Here is a 24,607-nt window from a genome sequence, read left to right on the forward strand (position 1 = left end):
TTGTTTGTATACTATATGATATACACTTTCCCAAGTCATTCCTAAGCATCTTAAGGCAGTAATCCATTTGCATTTTCTCCATTGAAAATCTCTTTCAGATTATATCTACCCCTATTCACTGGGAATCACCGGAATTTCACTGTATTATCATCCGGTCCTTCCACTTGCATTTATACTTTATTTCTTGACCTCACATGTGTCCTGTCAGTCCCATTTATTTCTCCTCCTTTTCTGCTGATAATTCCTTTGATGTTCCTTGCAGCTTCCCAGCATAAAGGAAAGCATGGTCCTAGCCAGGGGGACTTAGGGTGAGTTATTTCTAAATTTCTTGCCAAATTCTTGATCAGGAAAAATATATTAAGACACTATGGAAAATTTGCTCTTGCAGTGATTCTATGAAAGTTTTTTCCAACTTCATAAATTTCTGTTTATTCTTGTTCTATTTCACCACCTTCCACCAACCACTGGCCAACTAAAGGAGTGGTCTTAGTCTTTCCTGACCTCCACTAGGGACACGGCATGGGTGGTGCAAATAATCTTTGTCTGTGTTTGTCCCTTGTTACAATAGGGGTGTCCTGGGTACCTGGATGTTGTCTGGAAGTAGTGGTTCCTCAGAAGCCAAAGCTGCTGGGGGTGCTTGCAGGATTGTTGTACCACAAGTTCCCAGTGAAGCTGTCCGGTGTCCACTGGTAAAGCCAAGGGCTGGATCTTTCCTTCATTTTAGGTCTCTATTACAAACATTAGTGAGCAAAAAAATGTCCAAGGGTGTGACTGCCAAATAATATCCAGAACACTTCTGTTTTCATAGTAATGTCTTGGATGTCAGCCATGCATTCTCCACTGAATTAATGATTATCATGTGGCTGTATCTGCCACTGCTGCCAGAAACCTAAGAATAAATGATAGTATTTCTGAAACAGTATGTACGTAAGATTACTTTTTGATAATGAGTTTTAAGCTTGCACCTTCTTTTTTCTTTCAATTGATTTTATTTACCTGCTCTGACTTACTAACCTATATAAACAAGAGAGTCCTTTTTTGAATTCTTGTTACATAAAATCTAAACTCAGCTAGCAGTGTAACATCTTAAAACTTTACCTGCAGGAAACATCCCGAAAAAAGCTACACTGGGGGAAAGAAAAAAAAGTTGTCACTCAACTTTTTTAAACATTGTAAAATACAAATGATAATGTTGTGAGCAGAAGTAGGCATAGTATTGCTAATATTACCTTATTAATTTACCTCAAAAACTCTTCAGTGAGCAAGCTTTCCTTTCTCAATGGGATTAACCACTGAGAACATTACAAATGCTCCAACACCTACATATTTGTACAAAGATAACCCTGTTACAGCAGATACATTCTTTTTTTATCCTTTCTTACTTATACCAGAATGATTCATTAACAGTTATTTTTGAGATGAAGAAATGTGGGCTACTAATAAAATTTAAAATGCTGTTATTTTAATGAATAAGTCAGCAATGTTGTAGTTTCTTTTTAACACCAAATGTCTAAATGGATCTAAGGATAGTGAGACAATTATCAGCTTAAATTATTGGGTTTTATCTTTTAAAGATCCTACTTAATAACATGACTTTAGATAGAGCTTGCTCTCCTCTATTTAGAAGCAAAGATATTTTGAGGGTTGAATGGTTGCATTGCATATCTACTATCTGTAGCATAAAAGACAACTGGAAATTTGCAGTGAGAGACTCTTTACTGGGGGAACCCAAATGTGCATCATCTCAAAAGTGTAAGTATGACTTGATTGGTGCTCATAGTGCTTAGGTCCATTTTGGAATTGACATGATGAGAATAAGCAAATGAGGAATTCCCGAAGACTGCTTATACTAGGTAAGAGGGAAGAGTGTGCAGAGGATAACATGGGATGCCATAATGATGGTTCTCACTAACTACCCATTTGAGAAGCTACATCTACAATCACATAAATGCTTTTTGCTTTCTAGATTACTATGCAATATGGACATTGCAATTATGCCTCTATGGCGTATGGAGGTCTTAGTGGCTTCTTCTACAATCACAACCCCCAACAGTATTCTCTCCTTAAATTCTTTCACTACTTGCCGACTCATGGGCTTCAGGGAGGCTGCAGAGTCAACAATTTAGTTCTCCTGGGACTTCATTATGGTTCTGTTGATAATACCTCTGACAGAATAAAAATGGGCTCCTTTTGCTGCTCAGCTGTAAAATGAAAGCGTAATGTAAGTTTTTGGTCATTAAATACTTCATAAAGTAGCATGCACCTGTGGGAAGCCAACCAGTAGAGTGAAAAGCTTTCACAGTTCTGTAGTTCCTTTGCTGGCAGTTCGAGCCCAACTCTGTCTTCTCAGTAAAATACTCTAATCTTTTCTCAATGAAAATATTACCCTCAAAGTGTAATAAGGTATTAAAAAGATGTAATAATGTCATATTAGCTGCTTGATTGTTTCCTCCTCTCTTTATAATTAAACTTCTGCATATGAAGATTGGGTGTTTTTTTCCATTATTGTTAGGCATTTTTGTGTTGCAGCTTCCTATAAATCTTCCTTTTCTAGATGAGCTACCTCGTATAGTGTTTTCTTGCCCCAACCCTCCACCTTCTATCCCTATCCTTTTTTCTTCATTGCTAATTTTATGTAACTTTGCCATGATGTGGTATCTGCTAGAAATTATCTCTCTTGATGCACTCTTAAGTGCCATTTATTTCCCATTAGCTCTAGGTGGCAGGAATATTACCCTTAGAGAACTGGTGGTGGAAGCAGTGAAAGGTAACTGTAGCCATAAGAAGGGAAAACAAGATTGAAAAATGGCAGGGAAGGACACCAAGATTAATGAGTTTATAAAAAGGGAGGAGCTGGAGCTAAAAGTAGATACTGTGGATTTGTTTCTTTGCTGTTTTCTTGTATTTCCTGCCTGGGGCTAACTCACACCCGTGCATCAACTTTAACGTCATGGCTTGGTTTCTTTTGTCATTTGCTCTGTAGTAGATCAGGAGTAACTGTAGGTTTGAGAGACACTTGACCTGGTTGTGGGCTATAAAGCTGCCATTTGTAGTAGGTGTACTCCTCCATCCTTATGCACCTTCTGTTATCATTTAGACTTCTGCACAGGTACTGTAAAATGTTGTTGGAGCAGAGTGGATGCATTTCATGTCTGATGTGCTGGGGGAATAGTGCTGAAAGATAAGAAGCCTGTAGAATTGCATCCAACTGACTGACACCTAAAATAGTACAAACAGATTAACCAAGCACCACACACCCCCCCCCCCCCCCCCCCCCCCGTAATTACAGTTGTCTGTATAAATTGTACTAGTATAATGCATGTGTCTCTGGCATACCATTTGACCAGTTCAGCTAGTTATATATTTGTAACTTCACGAGAGTCCAATCTTTTTTCTTTTTTTTCCCCCATTGAGAGCAATATACACTTTTCAGTTATGAAAATGGTGTTATTCTAAATAAAACTGACATGATCCACCAACACTTTTGGAAGCACAGATGCTTTGTCCCACTATTTACTAAAGAGGTTCACACTTAGATTAAAGCAGTGAAATCAAATCACTGAATAAAGCCTGGAACAACATAATGATTTAAGGAATTCGTTGAGAGCTTTTGGTAGGAGGAAAGTTACACAAAGGCAAAATTAGATTGTTTTCTGTACAACACCAGAACACAGAAACAGCATGCAGTCCAATATTGGCACATTTGTTTTCCAAGCATCTTGTATAGTTTCATTTGTCTTTGTTCTCCTCTGCAACATCAGACTGCAACCCACAAATTCATATACTGCGTCCAAGGCCCATCAGCGTCAGACATTAAAAGAAGAATCGGGCATCTTTGTTTGCAGGAGCTACCAGCCATGAATTTCTCCTCTCTCTGAATGACGCTTTTTTATTATTTTTTTTTTTTTAGCATAAACTATGTAGGTTGGGATATGCACAGCCCCCTGATGTTAAATGATATTTTTCCCAACTCAGTGTATGCATAATGCAAAGATGGAATTAATTTGTTGTGTAATTCAATGCTTCTGAATGGTGCTGCATCAGGACTAGATTTCCCAGTGTATTATTAGTGGAGAAAATTGCACCATACTTTCACCAGCTTGTTTAAGGAGCATAAGAATTTGTAGTGGGATATAATTATATTTGATTTGTATTTTCTGTCTTACTGTTGGAGGTAAAATAATGCAGCTTCAGGGGTTCACGCTTGAATGCTTTCAGTTCAAGCTGATAGTCTGAGCTAAATAGATCTTTCTGTCCAGGTACTGTAGAATTTGCTAATCTTTTGCTTCAGAGACACTTCTAAGTAGCTGGTTACTAATAGTCTGCTGCTGAATAAAGGTGAACAGTCCTGGATGAGTTCTACTTGCTTACAAAAACAGACCTTGAAATCAGTCCAGTTGGTATCTGAAGAAATCAGTTAAAACAAGTAGTTTCATACTTTTTCTGCGGCAAATCACCCATTGCCTTTTTTGAAAGGGTTCACAATAACTACTTCTAAAAAGGTGTTCTTTTTCCTTGTCTTCACAACCAGCAGAGAAAACTATTTGTTATCTGGATGCACAAATGTATAGAAGTTAGATACAAATATTTATTGTAGTTATTTGTATTATTCAGTCAGGTTGGATGTTACTTTCAGCCCAAACATACGTAATGGAAATGAGGGGCTGTGACTGCTCTGGGAGTATAAAACCTTGAGAAACCCTTGTCAGATCTGGCCTTTCCATTCCCCACCTCTGGCTGAGGGAAAATGCTCTGCAGAAAAAAACCTACATAAAATACAGGTTTTTATTTGTATAAGTGGCTTTTTTGTTACAGCAGTATACCTGTTAGAATGAAAGTGAGCCATACATATTTTAGTCAAATAGGCTGCTTTCTTTGACATTGCTGATGGATTTCAATCATTTTTAAAAATCTTGTTCAGCTATTGTAGCTTTCTCTCCTTGCATTTGCTTTCCTCTCCCTTGAAGCTGCTGCAAGACATCTCCCTCATTATTGGCCATTGTTTCCTCCCCACTTCTAGCCTTTCACATGAAATGGGAGGGTTTCATTTGCCCACCTTTTCACCTTCCATTGTTCTGCTTCTATCCACACCCCTGACCCAGATTTCTCATGCAATTGCAGGCTACAAAGCAGCCTCTCTGGGGACAGAGGTTTTATCAGTTCTCAGATAAATTCTAATCTGTGTATCTGTATCACTGCAGTCAGAGCTTCAGATACATTGCCATATTGAGCCTGGGTAATTTTTTTTAGAAAAAGGGAAACCACGTGATATTCAAGCTCTTTTGGATCATAATTTCTATACCTATTATCTTCTAACCTATCAAAGACATTTCAGACATCTGTTCTGACATGTAACAAATTTTAAGCAATTCAGCAATTTTTAAATGTAATCTAAGTAGAAGATTCTCTGCTTCTTCTTGTTGTTGTTGCATAAGCATCTGAAAATAAAGCATTAAGGTGAACATGTCTCCCTTCTGCAGAAACATGCAGCTCTTTAAATGTTATTCTTGCATTACGGCTGTAATCTTAGTGAAGGCTTATTTAAAGTCCTATGTGTATAGCCGGAAAGGGATTGATTTTCATTTCCCATCATTTTAAGCTCATTTATGTGTGGCAACTGGATATTCTTCAACTTTTAAGTTCCTTGAAATGTATCCATAAACACATAGACCTCACCTGCTTAGTTTTTAAAATACTTCTGGTAACAGGAGTTAAGTGTTTTCCACAGAACTGGAGAGCCCAGTAGTGGCCAGTTCACTCTACCACACAAAAAAGAGCCTCTTATTAAGCCACCCACACAGCTGTGGCTTTTGCTGGATATCTGAGAGCTGTCCAACTCCTTGTAGTTGTTTCTTAAGCAAGTTCTGTGAATGTGCTAGGTTCCTCGTGAGAGCAGAGACTGGCCCTTGTCACACAGAGCGAAGTTTGGGGAAGGCAATGTAACAGAAATGCCAGGTGACGGAAGGGGTGTCTGGCACATGGCTATGCAACTTCCACTGCTATTTTTTGTTTTTCTTTCTAATTGATAACTCTTGCCATCTGTTCCTGAGCCATCCCTCTGCTCTCTTTTCCTACACACAGTCTTCTGCCCCCATTCTACCCTTCAAACTTGGACCAACTGCCCGAAAGCTGCTAACAAGAGCTGATTGATACTACCAGTAGCTGGATGGTAAGGAGATGCTAATGGTGATGAGGGAGATACTGATGTTAGGTCAGCTAAGGCTGGGCTCTTTGATCGTCATTTGAATGGGCTCAGATGCTTCTCTGTCAGTGCTGCTTTAACTGCAGGTTCCTGAGCAAACTCCCCAGATTTTTTCAGGAAAAAAACAACCAACCCACCCTTTGCTTTATAAAGTAGGTTTAGTTGTTCCCCTGAGGTAGATTCATTCTGGATCTGTCACCACTGCCTCTGTTCCTGATCACCTTCTGGCTTTCTGGAATAAGTAAATAGTCCAGAAGCACTGTACTGAGCTAAGTTGTTGGACTTTTTTTTTGTTTGGTCCTTTTTTTTTTCTTCCTTTCAGGAGTCTTTTTGTACTTTACAGTCTATATTTTAATCTGTCTTTTCTTGTCTAACTCTCCATTTGGTGGCTTAGCATATGGAAGCCTATTTTACAGTGGAGAGAAATGCATTTATACATGCTAAGAACTGTATTTTTAACAAAAAAACTAGATGTGTATACAAGTTAAAGGGATTTTGCTGGCAAGAACTCTGAAATGGACAAAATGAAAGAAAAAAATAAAGCATGGCAATTGTAACTGTGTTCTACCATTATCTGAGAAGGCCTTGCTCTTAGAGGTGGGGTGGTGGGACGATTAAGAGTGTGGATTTGGTCAGGTAATTTTTTGCTTTTTCTAAAGGCATTTAAGTGCCTAAAAATAGACCCTCAAGATTATGTAAGTCACTGATTTTCCTTAGATTTCTGATGGGGAGCTATGGACTGAAATGTCTATAAAATTTGGGAGCCTAATGTGAGAAATATACAAAAAAATAGTAACCCTAATTAATTTAAGAGCCCATGTTTTGATTTCTGTTTAAGGTGGCCTTTTCTTAGAGCCATCACCATGCAGAGCTCACATACATTTTCCTGAGCACCTGCCAAAGAAGTAGGGAAAGTAGGGCTTACCTCACCTCTGTTTGTAAGGTTCTTCAGGGTTTTTAGATTATGGTTGCTAATGGCTTGTGGCTTACATTATTGTTGTGTGCTGGCGTAGTCAAATTATTAGTTTTTTGTCCTGAGCTAATAATACAGACTACCATTGTGAGGCAGAAAATCTTTCAGGAAAAGGTGGAAGCTGCTGGAATATTTTCTTTTTTAACTTCCCAACACCACAGATCTTAGGACTTTAGTTAAACAGATTCTAATAAGCTACTAGTGAAAATTAGAACAAATCAAAAGCTGCAGCTGCAAATAGTTCACTGACATCCTTGATTGTCATATTTTCCAATTGTACAACAGTGTTTATTGCAGTAGGCTCTGCCATGCAGAAATAAATTATTTTTCCTGCATTGGGGAAAAGACAGTTAAATGGAAGAAAACGATCACTCATCGGGTGATCTGTCTGATGATGTAGATCGGAAAGATTTCCCAGTTTCCGTGAAACTCAATACTTTCAAGTGGCTTTAATATTTTTTTTTTTATGTTTTTATAACACTGATTAGAAACCTCTAGATGATGAAATGCTACAACTCTGGCAAGTATCTAATAAAAATACCTCCTGGAATTGATTTTGATTGACTACAGTTGCCTTGTCTGTTTTTATTTTACTGTATATGAACAGACGTGAATGGGTAGAATTGGGTTAACCATTTCCATGCCTAACTGCTGGTTTTAGGTGCTTAGGCTATCATTACTTTGAAATACTGACACCCACATAAAGGAAAATGCAGTCTGAGGATTTCACTCCCAGGTTTCTACACCAGTAAAATGCCCAGGACGTTCTGCTTAGAGAAACACAAGCAAGCTGAGATCCCATCCCTTTGTAGGTAGTTAATGCTTAGAGCCTGTATGTAATTTTCTGTGACTGGTGTTCTGGTTATTAAAGCACAGAACTGAGCATAGGGAGGCAGTGATTTTCTTCTTTTCCTGTGGGCATGACAGGTAATTCTCCTCTTGAATTATACAGGGATCAATCTATGCTCTGTATTGTCAATAAAGTATATTGCCCTACGCTATGTGAAATTAGGATGAACTCCCTAGGAAGCCTGTGCCTGTGGGCATTATGGCAGTGGCAGTGCTTGAGGCTAAGGAGACACTGTGCAGTGGCACAACCCTTCTGTTATGCGGTTGCTAAAAGTAAGGGTCATGAGCAAGCATTTGCCTAACTTTTCCAAAGGACTCTCTCAGCCCTGTCAGTAATCAAAAATTAAGATTTCAGTCTCTTTCCTAAGCATTTCAGGAACCACCACCATAAATCTTGCTTCTGTCTGTCTCCGTTTGGCTGTCAAAGCAAAACAGCTACCAGATACTGAGGTTTTCATCCAGAATTCACAAACCTTCCATACTATTGACTAAGTTTAGTTAGAAAGCTCTATGGAAATGTCAGGAATTATCAATAATTATAGCTCCAAATATAATTAGAGGGATTGAATTAAGAGGTTAGAAAGAGTAACACACAGAAGCTTATAGCTCAACTTAGTGGCATGGTTGTTCCAGTGTAGCAGTTCTTGTTCTGGAAACGATTCTTCTGAGGCGTTAATTAATGTACATATTTATAAGTTTGTGAATAATGGTTCAAAGTTATTCTTTAAAAAGCATTTCATCTTTTCAAAGTTAAGAGGAGAATTCTTCCTGTCAGATAAAGACATTTAATGATACATATGTGCTGTGTCTGACATTTCCTCTGGTGGGGTTTCTACCTAAGAATAGTTGCTTTTAAAAATAAATTGAACTAAAAGGTAAAGTTGTATTAATTTAGAGAAATATTCCCTTCTTTATAAATTAATAACTTTTTAAACACTGGAATGTTAAATTAAGTTTAAACTATTCAATTTATTTATGCTTACTAATTTTTTTCAGTGTTATATTGAATATAAGATCATTTTTTCATGCATACAGAGGTTAAATCCATTGAAGTAATTTATTTTCTGTCTTGAAGCAGTTTTCTCAGTAAGAAAAAGACCTAATTTTCAAAATAGGTGCATTAACGATCAGCAGAGATGTCTGAAATGGAGTAAATATTTATTAACTTATGTAGTTTATACTATTTGAAGGTAATTTTTTAATGTAGGTTACTTTTTAAAAAAAAAAACCCAAACAGTGAAATTCTTATTCTTTGGAATCTTAATATTTTAAATTTAACTATTTAGGCTTAAAATTTTTGTGATCGTTAGCACCTCCCTCTGCTTCCTATTTGCCCATTTCAGTTATTTGCTCATCCTCTGGGAGCATGTTTGCACTGGCTGGCATAGCTATCTATAGAATTATTTTTCAGAATTAGTGCTTTAAAAGCTGCTGTGACTACATCATTTATTTTCTGGCATCTACACTGAATTTGGCATATTGGCCTGGTTAATTTTTTTTTTATTTTTGCCCTGTGCAAAAAAAATTCTGCTTTATTCCAGTGCATTGGAAGGGGAGTTAAAAAACAATTGTACTTGTATCTCATCTATTTCAGACTGGAATATAGGCCATGTTTAGATACTCTGTTTACTGGCAGTTTTGTCTTCATTCTTAACGTAGTTATGTGAAGCTTGGTGTTATTTGTACTTTTCCTCAAATAGTTTTTTTTGGAGCATCACAGTAAGCAAGAGAATAAATAGCAAAAAAAAAAAAAAAAGCCAAGAAAATAAATAGGAAAAAAGCCAATAAACAGAAAAAAGCCTCTGTGCACTGAGAGTCAGCTGTGGAAGTTTAAAAGCCAAATGCGCTTCTAAAGCAGCTCTCATCTCTGTCAAGGTTTTCCTTTTCCCGGTTGAAGGCTGTGGAGTGCTGTTGCAAAGTACCTTTTCACACCTTGCTCCCCCCTGCCCTTGGCAAATATGAATTTTTGGCCCCCTCGGAGCTCCAGCTGCCGGCATCTCCCTCAGCCCAGCATTCACTGCTGCACAAATGCAGTGCTTGTGGAAGCAAGAGTATCATCTGCAAGGCTGTGGCGGTGGTGTTCACATGACTAATGCTGTGAAAGATAGCAAGATTTTTTTATTTTTTTTTTTGAGCAGCTCCAGTCTATGCACAGTTGGCTCCCAGCTGACAGACAGAATGTGGGGTGGGCTTTGTCACCAGAACGCTGGGTACTGCATGCCCAGCTATGCTTGCAATTACACGGTGCCCAGAAACCTGCTGCTTATGTCAGGGTGCAGGCAGCCTGAACACAGAAATTGGGTAGCTTTATTTTATTTTTTTTTATTATTATTTTTTGCCTTTTTCTTCCCATCAAAGGTTATATAATGAGGGGATTGCTGCTAAAGTAAAAAGGGAAAATGAAGTCTTTGTTAAATGCCTTCACAAAGAAAGAAGGTAAGCAATGAAAGCAGAACACTTTGATGTTTCAGACTGGTGTTTTCTTGTGTACATTTAATATGATCGGCTTAGCGACTCTATAATTAATCAATTCCTGCAATTTCTTTTTCAAAATTATTTTATGTTAAACAGTCCATTTAGGCGACTGATTATTAAGGCTGGATGTGACTTTATTCATTTTAGTTTTTTCTCTGAAGAATCAAGTAGTTATAAAAATGTTTTTGTTCCCTAAGAACTGCATTTGAAGACACATAAGGAATTTCCTAGGTTAATTTTGTCAGTGAATGGTGCTGAATTGCCCCTTCAGATATCTGTAGTGCCAGGAATAGAATTCTGAGAGCAGGAGGAAGGATTAAATGGTACTTTCAGGTATGCTTTTAGGGATGATAATTTTAAACTTCAGGGGCATGAAATCAGTTCAGACATTTTCATTCATTTTATATCAAGTGTTTTTCCCAAACAAGTTTTGCAACAGTTACACTTAACAGTTCTGATCATGGTGAAATATTAAGGAAAAAATAGTGTCCAGCAGGGGTTAAAGTGTGAACATTTGCATTTCATCATTTTGTGTTGTAGTTGTTGGTTTTTTTTTATTATTATTGTAAAAGTAATATAAATAATGCTTATAAGAAGCAGCTAAAAAAATATCCACCCACTTAGAGTTCGCAGATTGCTGGGGAAAAGAAACAGTTGGGTGGAATATTAATCACTTTAAGCACGGAAATGTTTATTTTTAACTCTTTCTATAAAAATTTGTGTTAGACACACGTCAATTGGTGTAATTAGTTGTCCCCTCTCCTGTTTGTTTTCTGTAGTAAAGGCTGATTTTGCTTGTAGTTCTCTCCTTAGGAATAGGACGTTAATAGCAAAGCAAAAGCTAACTCCTAAACGGTCATGTAAAATCCTTGTAAGGTATGTAAGGGAAAAAGAACTAATTTAATCTGGTACCCGGAGAGTGTGTATACATACACAGTATGTCCTGTTTTTCAGTAGGAATGAATGTGCCAGTTTTGTGTTTTCTAAAATCTGTCTGTATAAATGTGTTCAGCAGTTCCCTGTCCATCCTGTCGCTGTGCCTGAGCACCATGCCCCTTGTGCTTCCTCCCCCTGCTGCCAGAAGGTATCCCACCAGCCTCTCAAAAGTTAACAGTAAACATCCCCAAAATGTTGGCAATATTTAGGTTTATCAGTCTGTGGCTGGAAGGCTCGGCAGTCTGCTTGGAGTGTTACCTGTGTAAGTTAATGAGAGATTACAATTGAAGGAACAAATCCAGTTTTTACTCAAGTCCAAGACAAACTTTGATGACCCTAAGGTGACAGTGTTAGATCTTCAGGTAGCAAACCTGTACATGCAAAACATTCCCTATACCCAGTTTTGTGTGCCTTCTCCTTTTCTGAAATTATTACAGTAGCTCTTCTGCTTCATTGTATCTGGGAAAGATCTGTGTCTTCAATGAAACAGTTTCTAGAGTTGTATTTCGAATGTCAAAAATACAGGAATGCTCAAACGGCATGTCTGTGTCACAGACATCAATGTAGAGGATCTGTATATGTCAATTTTGGAAATAAGTGCTGTGAGTTTTCTTTAAGTTGGTACTAACTGGGGCTTTCACTGTAACATTTGCAGCTCCAAGGTGCTTTCAGTTATACACTCTGCTGCTTTGAAGCATTAACAACATAGGAAATACGAAACACGAATATTCTGAAAATTACACAGGGTTTCTGATGGTTTCTAGCATGAATATTGGACTTCTATGCTTTATCCCCTTTAATAGCTTTTAGAGAGTACTTCCCTTATTTCAGCCTCATTTCAAATGAAATATTATGGAAATAAATTTAAAGCCCTTTCCCTCTACACACCCTGTTCTCTTGTTTGATTGTTTTGATGCTGTTGAGCTATTTACCAGAGAAAGTTTCAGCTCATTAGAAATATGAAGGATGTTATTTTAAAATAATTCAGAATTGCAGTTAATCATAACTGATTCTGGTGAAAAATTATATAAACCCTTCTTTTACTTGCAGTTCCATCTTTATTTTATGTTATAAATATGCTTTCAGTTTTGCTCTGAAACCTTAAATTTGTTGTGTTCTCTGAATTAAAGGCTGTATTTCAAGGCAGGACAGATTGATTCCTATGTATATTCATATTTATGTGAATTTATTTACTTGCACAGTATGACAGACATTCTTATTCTGGTTTTTTGTGTTTTTGAAGGGTATTGAATGCATAGGCATTTCTGGCACTTTATAAATGGCACTTACTGACACTTTAGACATGTAGGATGATATTTTGTGGGGTTTCTTTCCCAATTGAAATACAATTTTGTGAAAATTACAACAGCTCAGTAAAGTCCTCAGAATAATGCCTGGCTGCCTTTTGTTAGTTATACGACTGCAACTTCTCAAATGTAAATATGTGTGCTTGGATCAAATCCTGTGGCCCCACGGGTGCCACTGCAATAAATCAATGAGTGTAGTTGCATGAATGGGGACAGAGGCAAGCGTGAGTTTTCAGGGTCAGATCCTTTATTACCTTATTATATGGGTAGGAAATGCTATCACATCAAGTGATAGCTGGGTGCCTTTTAGTAGGAAATTTGCCTTTGAAGTTGCACTTGGAACTGACCCATTACAGTGAGAGAAGGAGATCTGGAAAATGTAGTGTCTGCTTGTACAAATTCTCGTATGACTGTAGCACTGTACCAATAACACTGAAAGGATGGGCCCTGTGGTTTGTGTTAGATCTTTATTGCCCTTGCTTTTGTTTTCTGTTACGACTATTTCATTAGCTGGTGTATTGCACCTTTGGATGCAGTCATGTTCTCTTTGGGACACAGCGCATGATAGAGTGAGCGTATTACCCTCGGGTAATATGTTCTATATACATGTTCTAAATAGTAATAGATGCAGTAGAAATGCCTAGATTAGAAAGAGGGGAATACCTAGGGACTAGAGTAATGTAATAGAGTTCTGCCAGGAGAAAAGTCTATGTCCTCAATTTTTAACCTGGAAGACAGGGATAAGGTGACTGTTAACACTACAGATTTCAGGTTAGGCCTCAACCTGCGACGGCACAAAATTCTCCTAGGTTGGGTGCCAATGGGAGAAGGAAGTTGGAAGTTCACACATCAAAACTTCTGCCTATCAGCCCTGTTCTGTGACTTTCTGATTGAATATGACAGCATAGGACAAATATGAACTTTTTGAGAGCCAAACTTGGCAATAATGAGGTGTTTCCCATTTCCTAGGCCATAGTTGAGACTGTTCAGTAGACTCACACCGCTGGTACTGCCTAACTGTTTATTAAAGCCAGTAAACAGGTTAAGGTTGCTTAGTTGTTTTCCATTTTAATGATGTTCTTAAAGATGATGAATTCTGTTAGCTGTGCAGGCAAGGTAGTGTTTCTGTCTCCACAGAAGAAACAATGCCATATGTTGCTAAATCTTTTTATGGGGTGGTAAACAGATATGGACGATGAAATCATCTGAGGTTACTCTGGATGTCTGTCTTTACACAGTGCCCTTTAGAGAGGCTCCCACCTATTCAAACAGAAGGCGGAGACCCCCAAGCACCTTAGCAGCACCTCGGATCTTGCTTCGTTCCAACAGCGACAACAATCTGAACATCAACAACCTCCCTGAGTGGTCAGCCTCCTCTTCTGCTTCTTCACACCGCAGCCTTTCACCTCATCTACTTCAACAGATGCAGAATAATCCTAATGGAACTGTAAAAACTGTGGGGAGTTACACGCCATCCTCTCGGAGCCGGTCACCGTCCCTGAACAGGCTGGGAGAGGATGCCAAACGGCAGCAGCACAGGCACATCAGGTGACTTTTTGACTATTTGCACAGCATGAAATATCCCTGTTGTCATCATGCTGGACTGCCATGTTCTTTTATGTTATTTATATGCCTCTTTTGCACTCTATATAATATATAGGTAATACAATCTCAGCACAGTGGAATATGTCCAAGTGTGAATATTTTAATTGGAAGCTCCAGCTGAAGCCAGCTGTTTCCTCACAGAGCTCCAGCAGCCATGCAGACTTTAAAGTCCAGCAAAGCAGTGACTTATCACTGAGTTTGCACCTCCAAATTAGGGTGCTAATTCTCAAGATCTTTTAATAGTTGAAATAGTGATTGTATTTAACAGTTTCTATGATGCTTGGTCCCTTCATGAAAATATCGGTCATGCCTGAAACTTGTGTTGGAGCTGCTCAAGGGTGATGAATCGGAGACTGTGTTAAGTTCTCTGGTCTGTAGATGTGAGCTGAACCAAAGAGTAAAATGGAGGGAATAACGGGGCGGGGGGTGGGTGAGTGGGTGGTGGAGAGGAATAAGTGGGGCTGTATAAGAGGCTGGCCTAGAGCAAAGAGGGCATCTTGAGATGGTGGTGATAGCTGGCATGGGTTTCTTTCATGATGATCTTTGCTGTGTGGTTGTTCTTTCCCTATGACTTTGCTGCTCTTTCTTTCCTCTTGAATTACAAATGTGATTTAGCATGCACTCTGTGCAAATGGCCTGCAGCCATGTCCCACTGGAGAGCAAATCCTGACTAATTAGGGTGATGTAGTTATTGTAAGTAATACAATAAAACAGAGGATTGTGCCTGGGTTTTGATCATAAATGGGGGCTTCAGCTTTGTGAAGCCACTGCCCTGTGAATAGGCAATTGCAGCTTCACTTTGAGGAAGACTCGGGAACTGCACACACATTACAAGTGTGCAAGTGGTGGGGCTGCACCAGGACAAGGGGTTAATGTGCAGGGCTGCAAAAATGAAGGCAGGCACAGCTGAGTACGGATGGAGAGAATTAGAACTTCATTGTTTCAACCAAAAGCATTTAATTTAGTGGTCATTTAAAGTATCAGGCTTTGTCTGTCCTGTTTCCTGATGTCAAAAAACATCCACTGTTCAGAGTAGAAAAGGACATGAGTATTGTTAAGAAATGCATCTGTTGGTTTCTCTGTGCCATTTGTAAGTGGATCTTAACTTGAGTCTCAAGTCAGTGAAACAAAATGTCATGTAGTTGAAGCTGTCGCCTGTTACCTTGCACATTTTCTTCTCCTTGGCTGTAGGTACCCAAATGACAAGCACTATTTGTGGTAGTGACAATTCTGCTGGAGAGTGGGAATACAGTGCATTGTAAAAAAAGTTGTCTGAAATGTAAGAATGACTGGAAGGAACAGGATGCAAAATTGTTGTGCCAGTGGTGTCATGCAGTAGAGAAAGCTCATCTTACATTGTTGTGTGTTACAATAATGCCAAAAACTCATTTGGTTTTAATTTGGGTGACCCTTTCTCACAGAGACCCATATCAGCTTAAAAACAGTCTGTAATAAGGCTTTGCTGAGGTGGCTGTGAGGTGTGTTGCAGAGAATGAGACCTCATATTCCACTGGAATAGTGGTGATGCCACCCGAGCGGGAAGTTTTACCTTGGAGTCAATGGCTATGTTAGCTGGAAGGGTTAAAAAGCATCTTTTCATCAATATTTCTGGGATACACATTTACAAATTTTTGAAGTGGAAACAATCTGGGTGTGGGCACAATTAAATAGTATTTTTTTAATAAGCAAACATTTATTTATGTTGACTTTATTCAGCCACTTTCTTCTTCCTTTTCTGAAAGGACATGATTTTGAAAACTAGCACAAATGACAGTGGAAACCAATGTAATGCCTGAATTTTTGTGGAACTAAAATTTTGGCCTTTCTCTTAGCACATCAGTATCACAGCTGCTTAAACTGCTACCTGGCTGCAGAATTTCATCTGTATCATCAAAACTTGTTTCAGAGATGTCCAGACTATGTGCAAGTACTGAGAAGTGAGCTGGCGGCTCTCTAAAGACAACTAAAAGGATTTTATGTATCATTTTTCCTGCAAGCAATGCCTTTTCTTGCCATAGGCCCATTTTGCCATCATGAATGGCACCTTACATGACACTTTCCTCACAGATTTTGTTTAACTGTGTGACCACCTACTTACTGTCAGCTAAATGTGGGAATTGTTGCTGTCTCTGCTTATTATTTGCAAATAATACATTCACCATGGAGCTGTTGCTCCCCTTAGATTAAAAAGCCCTTTTTGACGTAGGAGTAGATTGGGTTCTGGAGCAGAAGCAGCCGGAAGGGGTAGGTTAATGGAGAAGGTTAGAGCGTGGCAAAGGGTTAATGAGGTTTGTGAGCTTTGTGTTGTGGAAAGGGACTAGAATGTGATGCTGGAAGGTGTACATGTGATCTTTTACAGCCTCTGTGGCTCAAGTGTTTATCTTCTCAAGTGTTTATCTTGTGAAGCTACTGCTTTTCATACCAAACTGGTTTGGAGGCGGAGGCTGGGGGAGGCAGGGGAACTGGCACCCTTGCTGTGGAATTTGTCCCGTGGTGATTAGTGAAAGGAGATGCCAGCACAGCCTCAGTCAGGGCTGAGCCATCCAGGATGGCCATCACCTTCTGGGTGAGAGGGAAACATGTCAACACATCTTCTGAAATCTCCGCATCCTCCTCCTGCTCTGTCATGGCATGGTATTTGCTGGCTGGGAGCCCAAGCTGGGGACAAGGAGGGAGAGGAAAGTTCTTTTTTTAAGTCATCTATCCTGTGTTGCAGCCCTGATTTCCATTAGTAAGCCTGTCTCTTGAGAAACGATGCATTCAGTGCAAAGGTTAAATATGCCATTTCCCCCTCCTCTTGCAGCGAGAGAAAAACTGAATGTATTTCTCTGATAGCAGTTAAAGAGGATGCTGGGACATAACATTGTGAATAGCTTCTACCAGACTAAGCAGAAAATACAGCTTGATCCAAGTGGAAATCGGATGTGTAGCAACAGTTTACAGATCTGGATTTTTTTATGGTGATGACTGTTTCTTTGCTTAAAATAAAAAAGGAATGGAGCAAAAGAATAGAAACCCAAACGTCATCTTTTCCTGTCTTCCATTAAACAACTGTGAGAGTTGGCTGAGGTTTCTGATACAAGCTCCATCACAGACATGCAACCAGAGCTCACTTTTAAACCATTAAGTATGGCTTATCTTTATTACCACCTGCTCACAGTAATAGAAGAACAGGACAACAAAGTGAAAGGGGATGCTATTCTAAATGGTAAAGAAGTGACTGCAGGAAATGATGTAGAAGATCCACTATGTTTGATTTTTTACCAGACAGCTTCTTCTTCACCTACATTGAGAGCCTTATCAACTCCTATTTTGGCAGGAGATTGATTTAAAAAAAACAGGGAAAAGAAACAGTAAACTCTGGCCCTCATATTTTGTTCTGCTTATAGCACTTTGAGATCGTTTCTTTCTTCTTCCAAGAAAGTAAGTGGAGTGTTACAATGCTAGTTCACCATTAAATCATTTTTTCTTTGGTATCTGGTACCCTATCTTTTTTCTATAAATCTTCATGAATATTCTTCTTTCTCATGATTGTTTACGGTTTCTAGACTTTCTGTGCAAGACCTCAAGTTTTAATGCTGTTTGTTTTGTTTTTTTGTTTTAAAGTTGAATAGTAGTGTGTTGCAGGTTTGTTGTAATATCTTCTGTAGGTTTTCCACCCTCTTTATTTTTCACTTCTTCCTCTTTTTGTATATTTTTGACAGTTCACTCATTGTTCCACAGGCTTAGTAATGATCTTAATGCATTGTTCACTGGCTTTCAGTAATTTGTTTCTTTATACACCATGAGTAGATTGAGTGTTGTTTGATGACCTATGGCTTATCTGGGCATACCATGCTGAAGTCATTGGAAGAGCTACTGATTGCCATCAGTAAGAAATGATCTTTCGAAGAATACGTTAGCTGTAAGAACCATGCATTGTGCAGATCTAAAATTTAGCTTCAGGCCTTGGAGTGGTGAAGTAACTTGATTATTCAGTCCATTCAGTTAATATTTCAGTTGTCTTGATTGTTCAGTTAATGTTACAATATTACAGAGTTATCCATTCCCAACAATAATTGTAAATACTGACATCTTGAAGTCTCTGACAAATTGTGATGTTTGTAATATATGATTTGCATATAATTTTAAACTTTGTCAAGGTCTGTGAACAGGCAAAGAAAACTAAAAACTTTAGTGTCATGTGTTTCCTTTTCTAGGCTATCATGATCATGTGAATATTGATCGTGTTTCATATTGCAAGATTTCAACCATTAAAAGCATGTGTTTAGGCTGAAAAATGTGTATTTTTTCTGCAGAGTTACATGTTTTAGTGGAAGGCAATTATGCTATTCACTGCTTAATTTAATCCTGCTAATGTGATGGTAAATGATTTATTTTGCTCATTTTAAATAAACCATTAATATTTTTTTAATTTCAATTTCCAGTGCCATTTACAATCCTAGTGCCAACAAGGATACTCTGTCTGCCTTGGATTATCAGGGTCCAAAACGCAAGCTTTACAGTGCTGTACCTGGAAGACTTTTTATTGTCGTAAAGCCATATCAACCTCAAGGGGAAGGGGAAATTCATCTGCACAAAGGAGATAGAGTCAAAGGTATGTAATCAATTTTGAATAAACATTTTCTCCTACTAGATGGAAATCTTATTTTAAAATTCCCTTCTATTTTAAGGGTGGAAGAAAAGTTCAGTAGAAGCGCTTTTATTCATTTGTTTCTTTACAGGGTTATTTTGCTCCTAGATCTATTTTATAACCAATGCATATTTAGCTACTGTTTTAACTGCAAGCGACTTCAAAGTACTACTGAAATTCAGAAATATGTGCAGTAATAGCAGCATTGTCTTTTACACAGAGCACGTAATTTCCTTCTGTAGTCATTATAGGAAGACAACTCCAGGGCTTTAAAAGGTTGTAAACATGTCAGCTATCTAAGCAGCTCAGGAAGGAAACAGAGATAAGGTCAAGTCTGTTTCAAACCCTTTCCTCAAGGAGCAATTTATTGGTTAAGTAGAACAAGCCCCCTCCTGAGAGTTAGGATAAGTAGGTAGGTATAACCTACTGTAAATATTTTGGGGAGGAAGTGTGGTGGTGCATGTATAATTTCTGTCCACCAGTGCGCTTCTCAGCTATGTTAAAATCAAGGCCAAACTTTTTGTTACTATTTTGAAGACAGTAAGTACATCCAGGTACAGCTGAGAAAGTGGGCAATGTGGTTTACAGGATTGACCTTCCGAAAGGTGCATTGTTACGCAGTTTCAGCTGTGGTTTTGCCCATCCAGGTAAAACTGGTCATGGAATAAAAAGATCTTCTGCTCAATCCATACAAACCAAATATCAGTTATGGAAATCAAATAAAAGGGAATAAATCCTAAATAAAAGTGTTAAGGAGCTGAAAATTTCTTTGCAACTGAAACTACTTACCTTACAAAGGAAAACTTCAAACGTCTCCTCCCTTGAGCCTGCGAAGAGTAGTTGGAAAGAAAGGGGGAGCCATTAGAAGGTATTTTTGTATTTTTATTTTTGGATGTGGCTGATGAAGCGTTTGTGGGTTTAGTAATTTTTGTTAACTCAAAACTTCAGAAGGTGTAGGACAGAAATCTGAAGAATGCTGCACTGAAAGATAAATATATGCAAGATTTCATTATAAATGCAAGGATGAAGGAGGAAGGTTAAACTTAGGAGAGCTGATGATGCCTGTAGGGCTGAAAGGATAATTTTGCAGCTCTGGGAGATTGTGCCCTTATCAGGTAGGAAGCAATGATTATGAGCAAAACACAATAGCGCACAAAACTTTTGGAAGAGCCCATATAAACACTTCATAAAACAATATAAAAGTTCCCAATTAATAGAAGTTATCTAGGCTAGACTAAAATTAATGGAAGGCAGGGAAAGATATGATATTATAGAATTTCTTGGGAATGCCAAATATCAAATAAAATTCAAGTCATAAAAACCTGAAGTCATGTTGTGTTCAGGTGGCTTACTGGACCTTAAAGATGTTGCAATGTTTTTGTTTATGTAGAGGATCTAACAGCAACATAGGTTCTTGTCACCAGCATAAAACAATACAGACTCCAGGCAGTTCTGGAGAAAGACAAGACAGAAAATGTGTTGCCTGGCAAAAGTAGAAACAGTGCAACAGGTTGCTTGGGATGCTCAATTTCGTAGAGGCATTTGTTATCAGACTGGTTGTTTACATTAGAATTTGAGACTATTATATACAAAAATAACCTAAGAATAAGATACTTAATTTTCAATGAAGAGTTTAATATGTCTAAAAAATTAGTTCAGGAGCCCTTGGTTCTAAGTTATTATGGCAGACTGTAAAACAATACAAGAAGAAATTAGTCCACTTTTCAAGTCTTCTTACAGTAGTGTGATCTAAACTTGAGACCAATGATTTTTGTGGGCGACACTAACTGATGAATGTCAGAATGCTGAAATAAAAAATGAGATTGTGTCTGGTCTGTGAGTTTTGAATCTCTCTTTATGGGGAAAATATATGTTTCCTGAAACTGGCTATACATTAATTATTACTGTTAGAAAAAGGGGGATATGCCCATCCAACATCAAATCATCCCTTCAGGGATTATCTTTTCAGCTTCAAGTATATGATTTACACATAGAATTAAAGTCTGGAAGAGGTCTAGCATTTGCAGGCACACTTATTTTAGAGTATTTTACAGAACTTTGATGCAGTAGTCTAGTGAGATTTCTGTACGTGTCAGTTTCCTTTTAGAAAAAGTTTGGAAACAGAAAAAAGTGTACATCGGAATTGTCAGTGTTACTACTTAGGATGAAATCTTGTGAAGCGTAATTTAAGGCTGTTTGCACAGCAAGGCTGGAACACCATATGACAGACTCCCATTGCTAATCAAAGGAAAAGCTTCCAGAACAAGATCAAATCCTATTTTGTGTTACCATGTCAATGGTTCCTCAGTTGTCATAAAAAATACATCAGAATGAACACAACAAGACCATATAGAGAACAAAGAGCCCAGGTATAAAGACAGTGATGCTTTAGAAAGGTCTTAGTTGTGTGATAGCATTGAGGAAGCCATTCAAATTTAGCATATGTGACAAAAAATCCAGGTTCAATTAAATGTGGATTCGCGTCCCTGTTCCAGTCAAAATGTAATTATTTATAGAGAATAAAAAAAATTACTCCAGTGTGGGAGATCGATAGGCTCCCTCTCCATCATCCAAAAGCACAGGCAGTAGAGCTTTTACAGTCCTCAGCACTTCTTGCGTGCTGTGCGAGTGTGAGAACCTCTGGCTGTAAGGAGGTCCTGCTTTTTTTCTAAGCAGAAATTCCACTTGGTACTGGATATATTTTCTGTCTTCTAGAGACTTGCTTAGCAAGACCATGATCCAGTCAGCACTGAGGTTTTGATTTTCTGGGGGTACACATTCTTGCTCGGGGTTTAGTGACTCACTGTGTGGAGGAAGTGAAAGAACATTAAATCCTGTGTAATTCAGGTTTTCCTCACTTTGGAAAAACCTTAGCCTCACAATTACAACAAAAAAGCTTTGTCTTAGTCCCTCTCCTTTACCAACTGGGTAGCTGCACTGTTCTGTATAAAACACTGAGGCTGATGTACTGGCTTCTTGGATTGTTTTGAGGGATTCAAACGTGGATTGGTGTTTGGCACAGCATTCTGACCTGTGTCAGTCTGACCCTGGGGAGATGTTCATCACAAGTACATCCCATGAGACTAATCACAGTAAAGATGTAGCAAGGCATTCATTACAGGGATAAAAACCCAGAGCAACATATTAGAGAAACGGATTAGTTGGGAAATGTTTTTATGGATTTTCTTTTTTCACTTGGTAGAATTAGAAGGGTCACAGAGAGGGATGAATTCCTAAACTCTTGATGAAAAGTACTTTCATCAGATGAGGATGAGGCAGATTTTTCTTTTCTTTTCTAAAACCGCTATGTGCATGAGTGACAATAGTTTGCAGTATACAATACAAGGAAACTGCTCAGAGAAAGCTGTGAATGGACAAGGTCCAAAGAAAATGTAAACTAAAGAAAATGTTCATGTATTAATAATAAATTATGTAGCCTGTACCAAAATATCTGTTTTATTTTTAGTTGTTAGTCATACATACTGACATCATTTGTGTGTCTGCCACTCATGAGAGAAGGGCCATGGGTGTTGTAAAAATTAATCTGATAGCTTTATTTGTACAAGAACAACCCTAATCTTTTGTTTTCACATAAATGAAGAAGACCTAGCATCATTCTTCACCAAAACACTTGAACGTATTTTGTTTCTTTCTTCATTTTGTATCTAAAAGTCCATAGCAATAAATCTGCCACAATCCAAACACACACGTGTATATAAAGTATCTGTAAAACGTATTTTAATCAGCGTTTGTCTTGCTAAATTTAGTTCTTAAACTGAGAATCAAGTGGCCTCTTTTATGTCAAAACTCAGATGTATGAAGAGAATGCAGTGCTCCAAAGTTCTTTGTGAGCAGAGAACTAGCAGTTTTCTTTGTCGTGAAGATAAAGCAATACAGAAGTATCTGTGCATCCTTGAGAGGGTTACCTGTGATTCAGATCTGTACTAGCATACCTTGTTGGAAGGGTAACCAATATACGTTCCAGGTACCAATCAACATGGCACAGACCATCTCCAGTCACCGAGAAACAAAACAATCAAAAATATTTTCAGAATCTGTTATATTAAAACATCCCTGAAATGCATATGAGTTATCCCTCACTACCTAGGAAGAAAAAAACCCACATGGTTGCCTGATTCGAATACTTCAAGAACTTTTGAAGTCTCACTGAGCTCACATTTTGTTTTTCTTGTCTTTCTGTGTGGTTTTATTACACCATTTCCATTTGCCATCTGATTTCTAGTTATTTCTTCCATTTTTCAGGTCCCAGGTCATAGTATAGTTTGTCCATGAGTGGCTTCCGACTGTAAATTTTTACTTTCCTCTCTTATTTTTGTTGCCTGCCTCCTCTCTTTCACCTGGAGGGGAAACAGAATATAGGGCTAGTTCTGGAAAATACTCGGTTTCTTTAACTCTTACCGTGATTAAACACACTTTCTAGTGCTTAGTATCTGGAAAAAAGGGGAGATACTTCAGTATCTCAAATATGCTCCAACAGACTTTTTCACGAACCTTCTGAGATGCCTCCTGTGCTGCACATCTGAGAAGAGTTTACCACAAGCAAGGTCTGTTCTCAGCTACGTTTTCTGGGCTCAGAAAACGGTAGTAATTCAGTACTAGTGATTCAAGCATCTGTTCTGGGCGGAAAGTCGGTAGTTCTCAGCATTAGAAAGATTGACCCTTGCAAGTACTTCTATGTCAGTGTGATCTCAGCCAGTAGGGCAATCCAAATATATCGCTAACATTTTCATTTCTTGTGAAATCTACTTGTAAGTCATTTTGAAAAAGAAAGATTATTAAACCCCTGCTGTGCTTGAAGATATTGCCAACAGACAGTGCTTGTGGGCAGAAGGAAAGTTGGTCTCTCGGGTTTTTGCGCTTGTTAGATTAGTAAATAAAATACTGGAAGGGGAAGAGCCTCAGAAATACTGTTTTGTTTCTTCAGGAGCATTTTGTACCTTTTGTATATAAGAATGGCAGCAAAATGTAACCTAACAGGTTGGCATAAGCATTGTTTTGCTACTCTTTTATATGCAGGATGAAATTAATGTGAAATGGAATGTTAATCTTACTTTGGAAGCAAAGTAGACCAACGATTCTGAGTGTCTCCTGACTTGACTGGTTTGATTTAAATTCCTGACATAAGCAATTATGAATCATCACAGATAATAACCTAACTCATTTCTTCAAGTTCCTTGTATTTGAAGAGCAGGAGAGAGTTGTGCTATTAACTGATAAGAGTGTTGTAACAAAGACATGGCCTTGCTCCTGCTCCAACAGGAGAGCTTGCTTTGCTGTTGAGGCTGCGAGAAAGTAATTAGGATGTAAGAGCATCCGCGAATCCCTTGTGTCTTCGCTCTTGACTACTTAAAGGCAGCTTTCCTTCAGTAGTCAATAACTGGCCCACAATATTCAGGAGACAGGGAATACCAGAAGACCAAGAGGAGCTGTGAATGGCATATGAGCACAGGAGCATAGTCTGACACCATAGTACAGGGTCAAGGTCGAAGCTGGTTTGGGACCTCTTCTCAAGATTAATATTCTCTACTCTGCATCTTGACCTGTTGTTTGGCCATCGCTGCAGAGGGGAGAAAACTTGACTCTGTCCACACCTTCCTCAACAGTGA

At 38.3% G+C, this 24,607-nt stretch overlaps 1 protein-coding gene across 8 annotated transcripts in view; it reads left to right on the forward strand.

Moving 5' to 3' along the window:
* The window catches only part of SHANK2 (SH3 and multiple ankyrin repeat domains 2), a 353,665-nt gene that overhangs the window by 118,003 nt on the left and 211,055 nt on the right, over positions 1-24,607 (forward strand). For all 8 annotated transcript variants that reach the window (XM_055722497.1, XM_055722500.1, XM_055722502.1 and 5 more), the window contains 2 exons: positions 13,981-14,290; positions 18,775-18,944. In XM_055722497.1, the coding sequence (XP_055578472.1) occupies positions 13,981-14,290; positions 18,775-18,944 (480 nt within the window). The remainder of the gene's footprint in view (positions 1-13,980; positions 14,291-18,774; positions 18,945-24,607) is intronic.

This window comes from Falco cherrug, chromosome 10 (assembly GCF_023634085.1).
Source record: "Falco cherrug isolate bFalChe1 chromosome 10, bFalChe1.pri, whole genome shotgun sequence".
NCBI lineage: Eukaryota > Metazoa > Chordata > Aves > Falconiformes > Falconidae > Falco > Falco cherrug.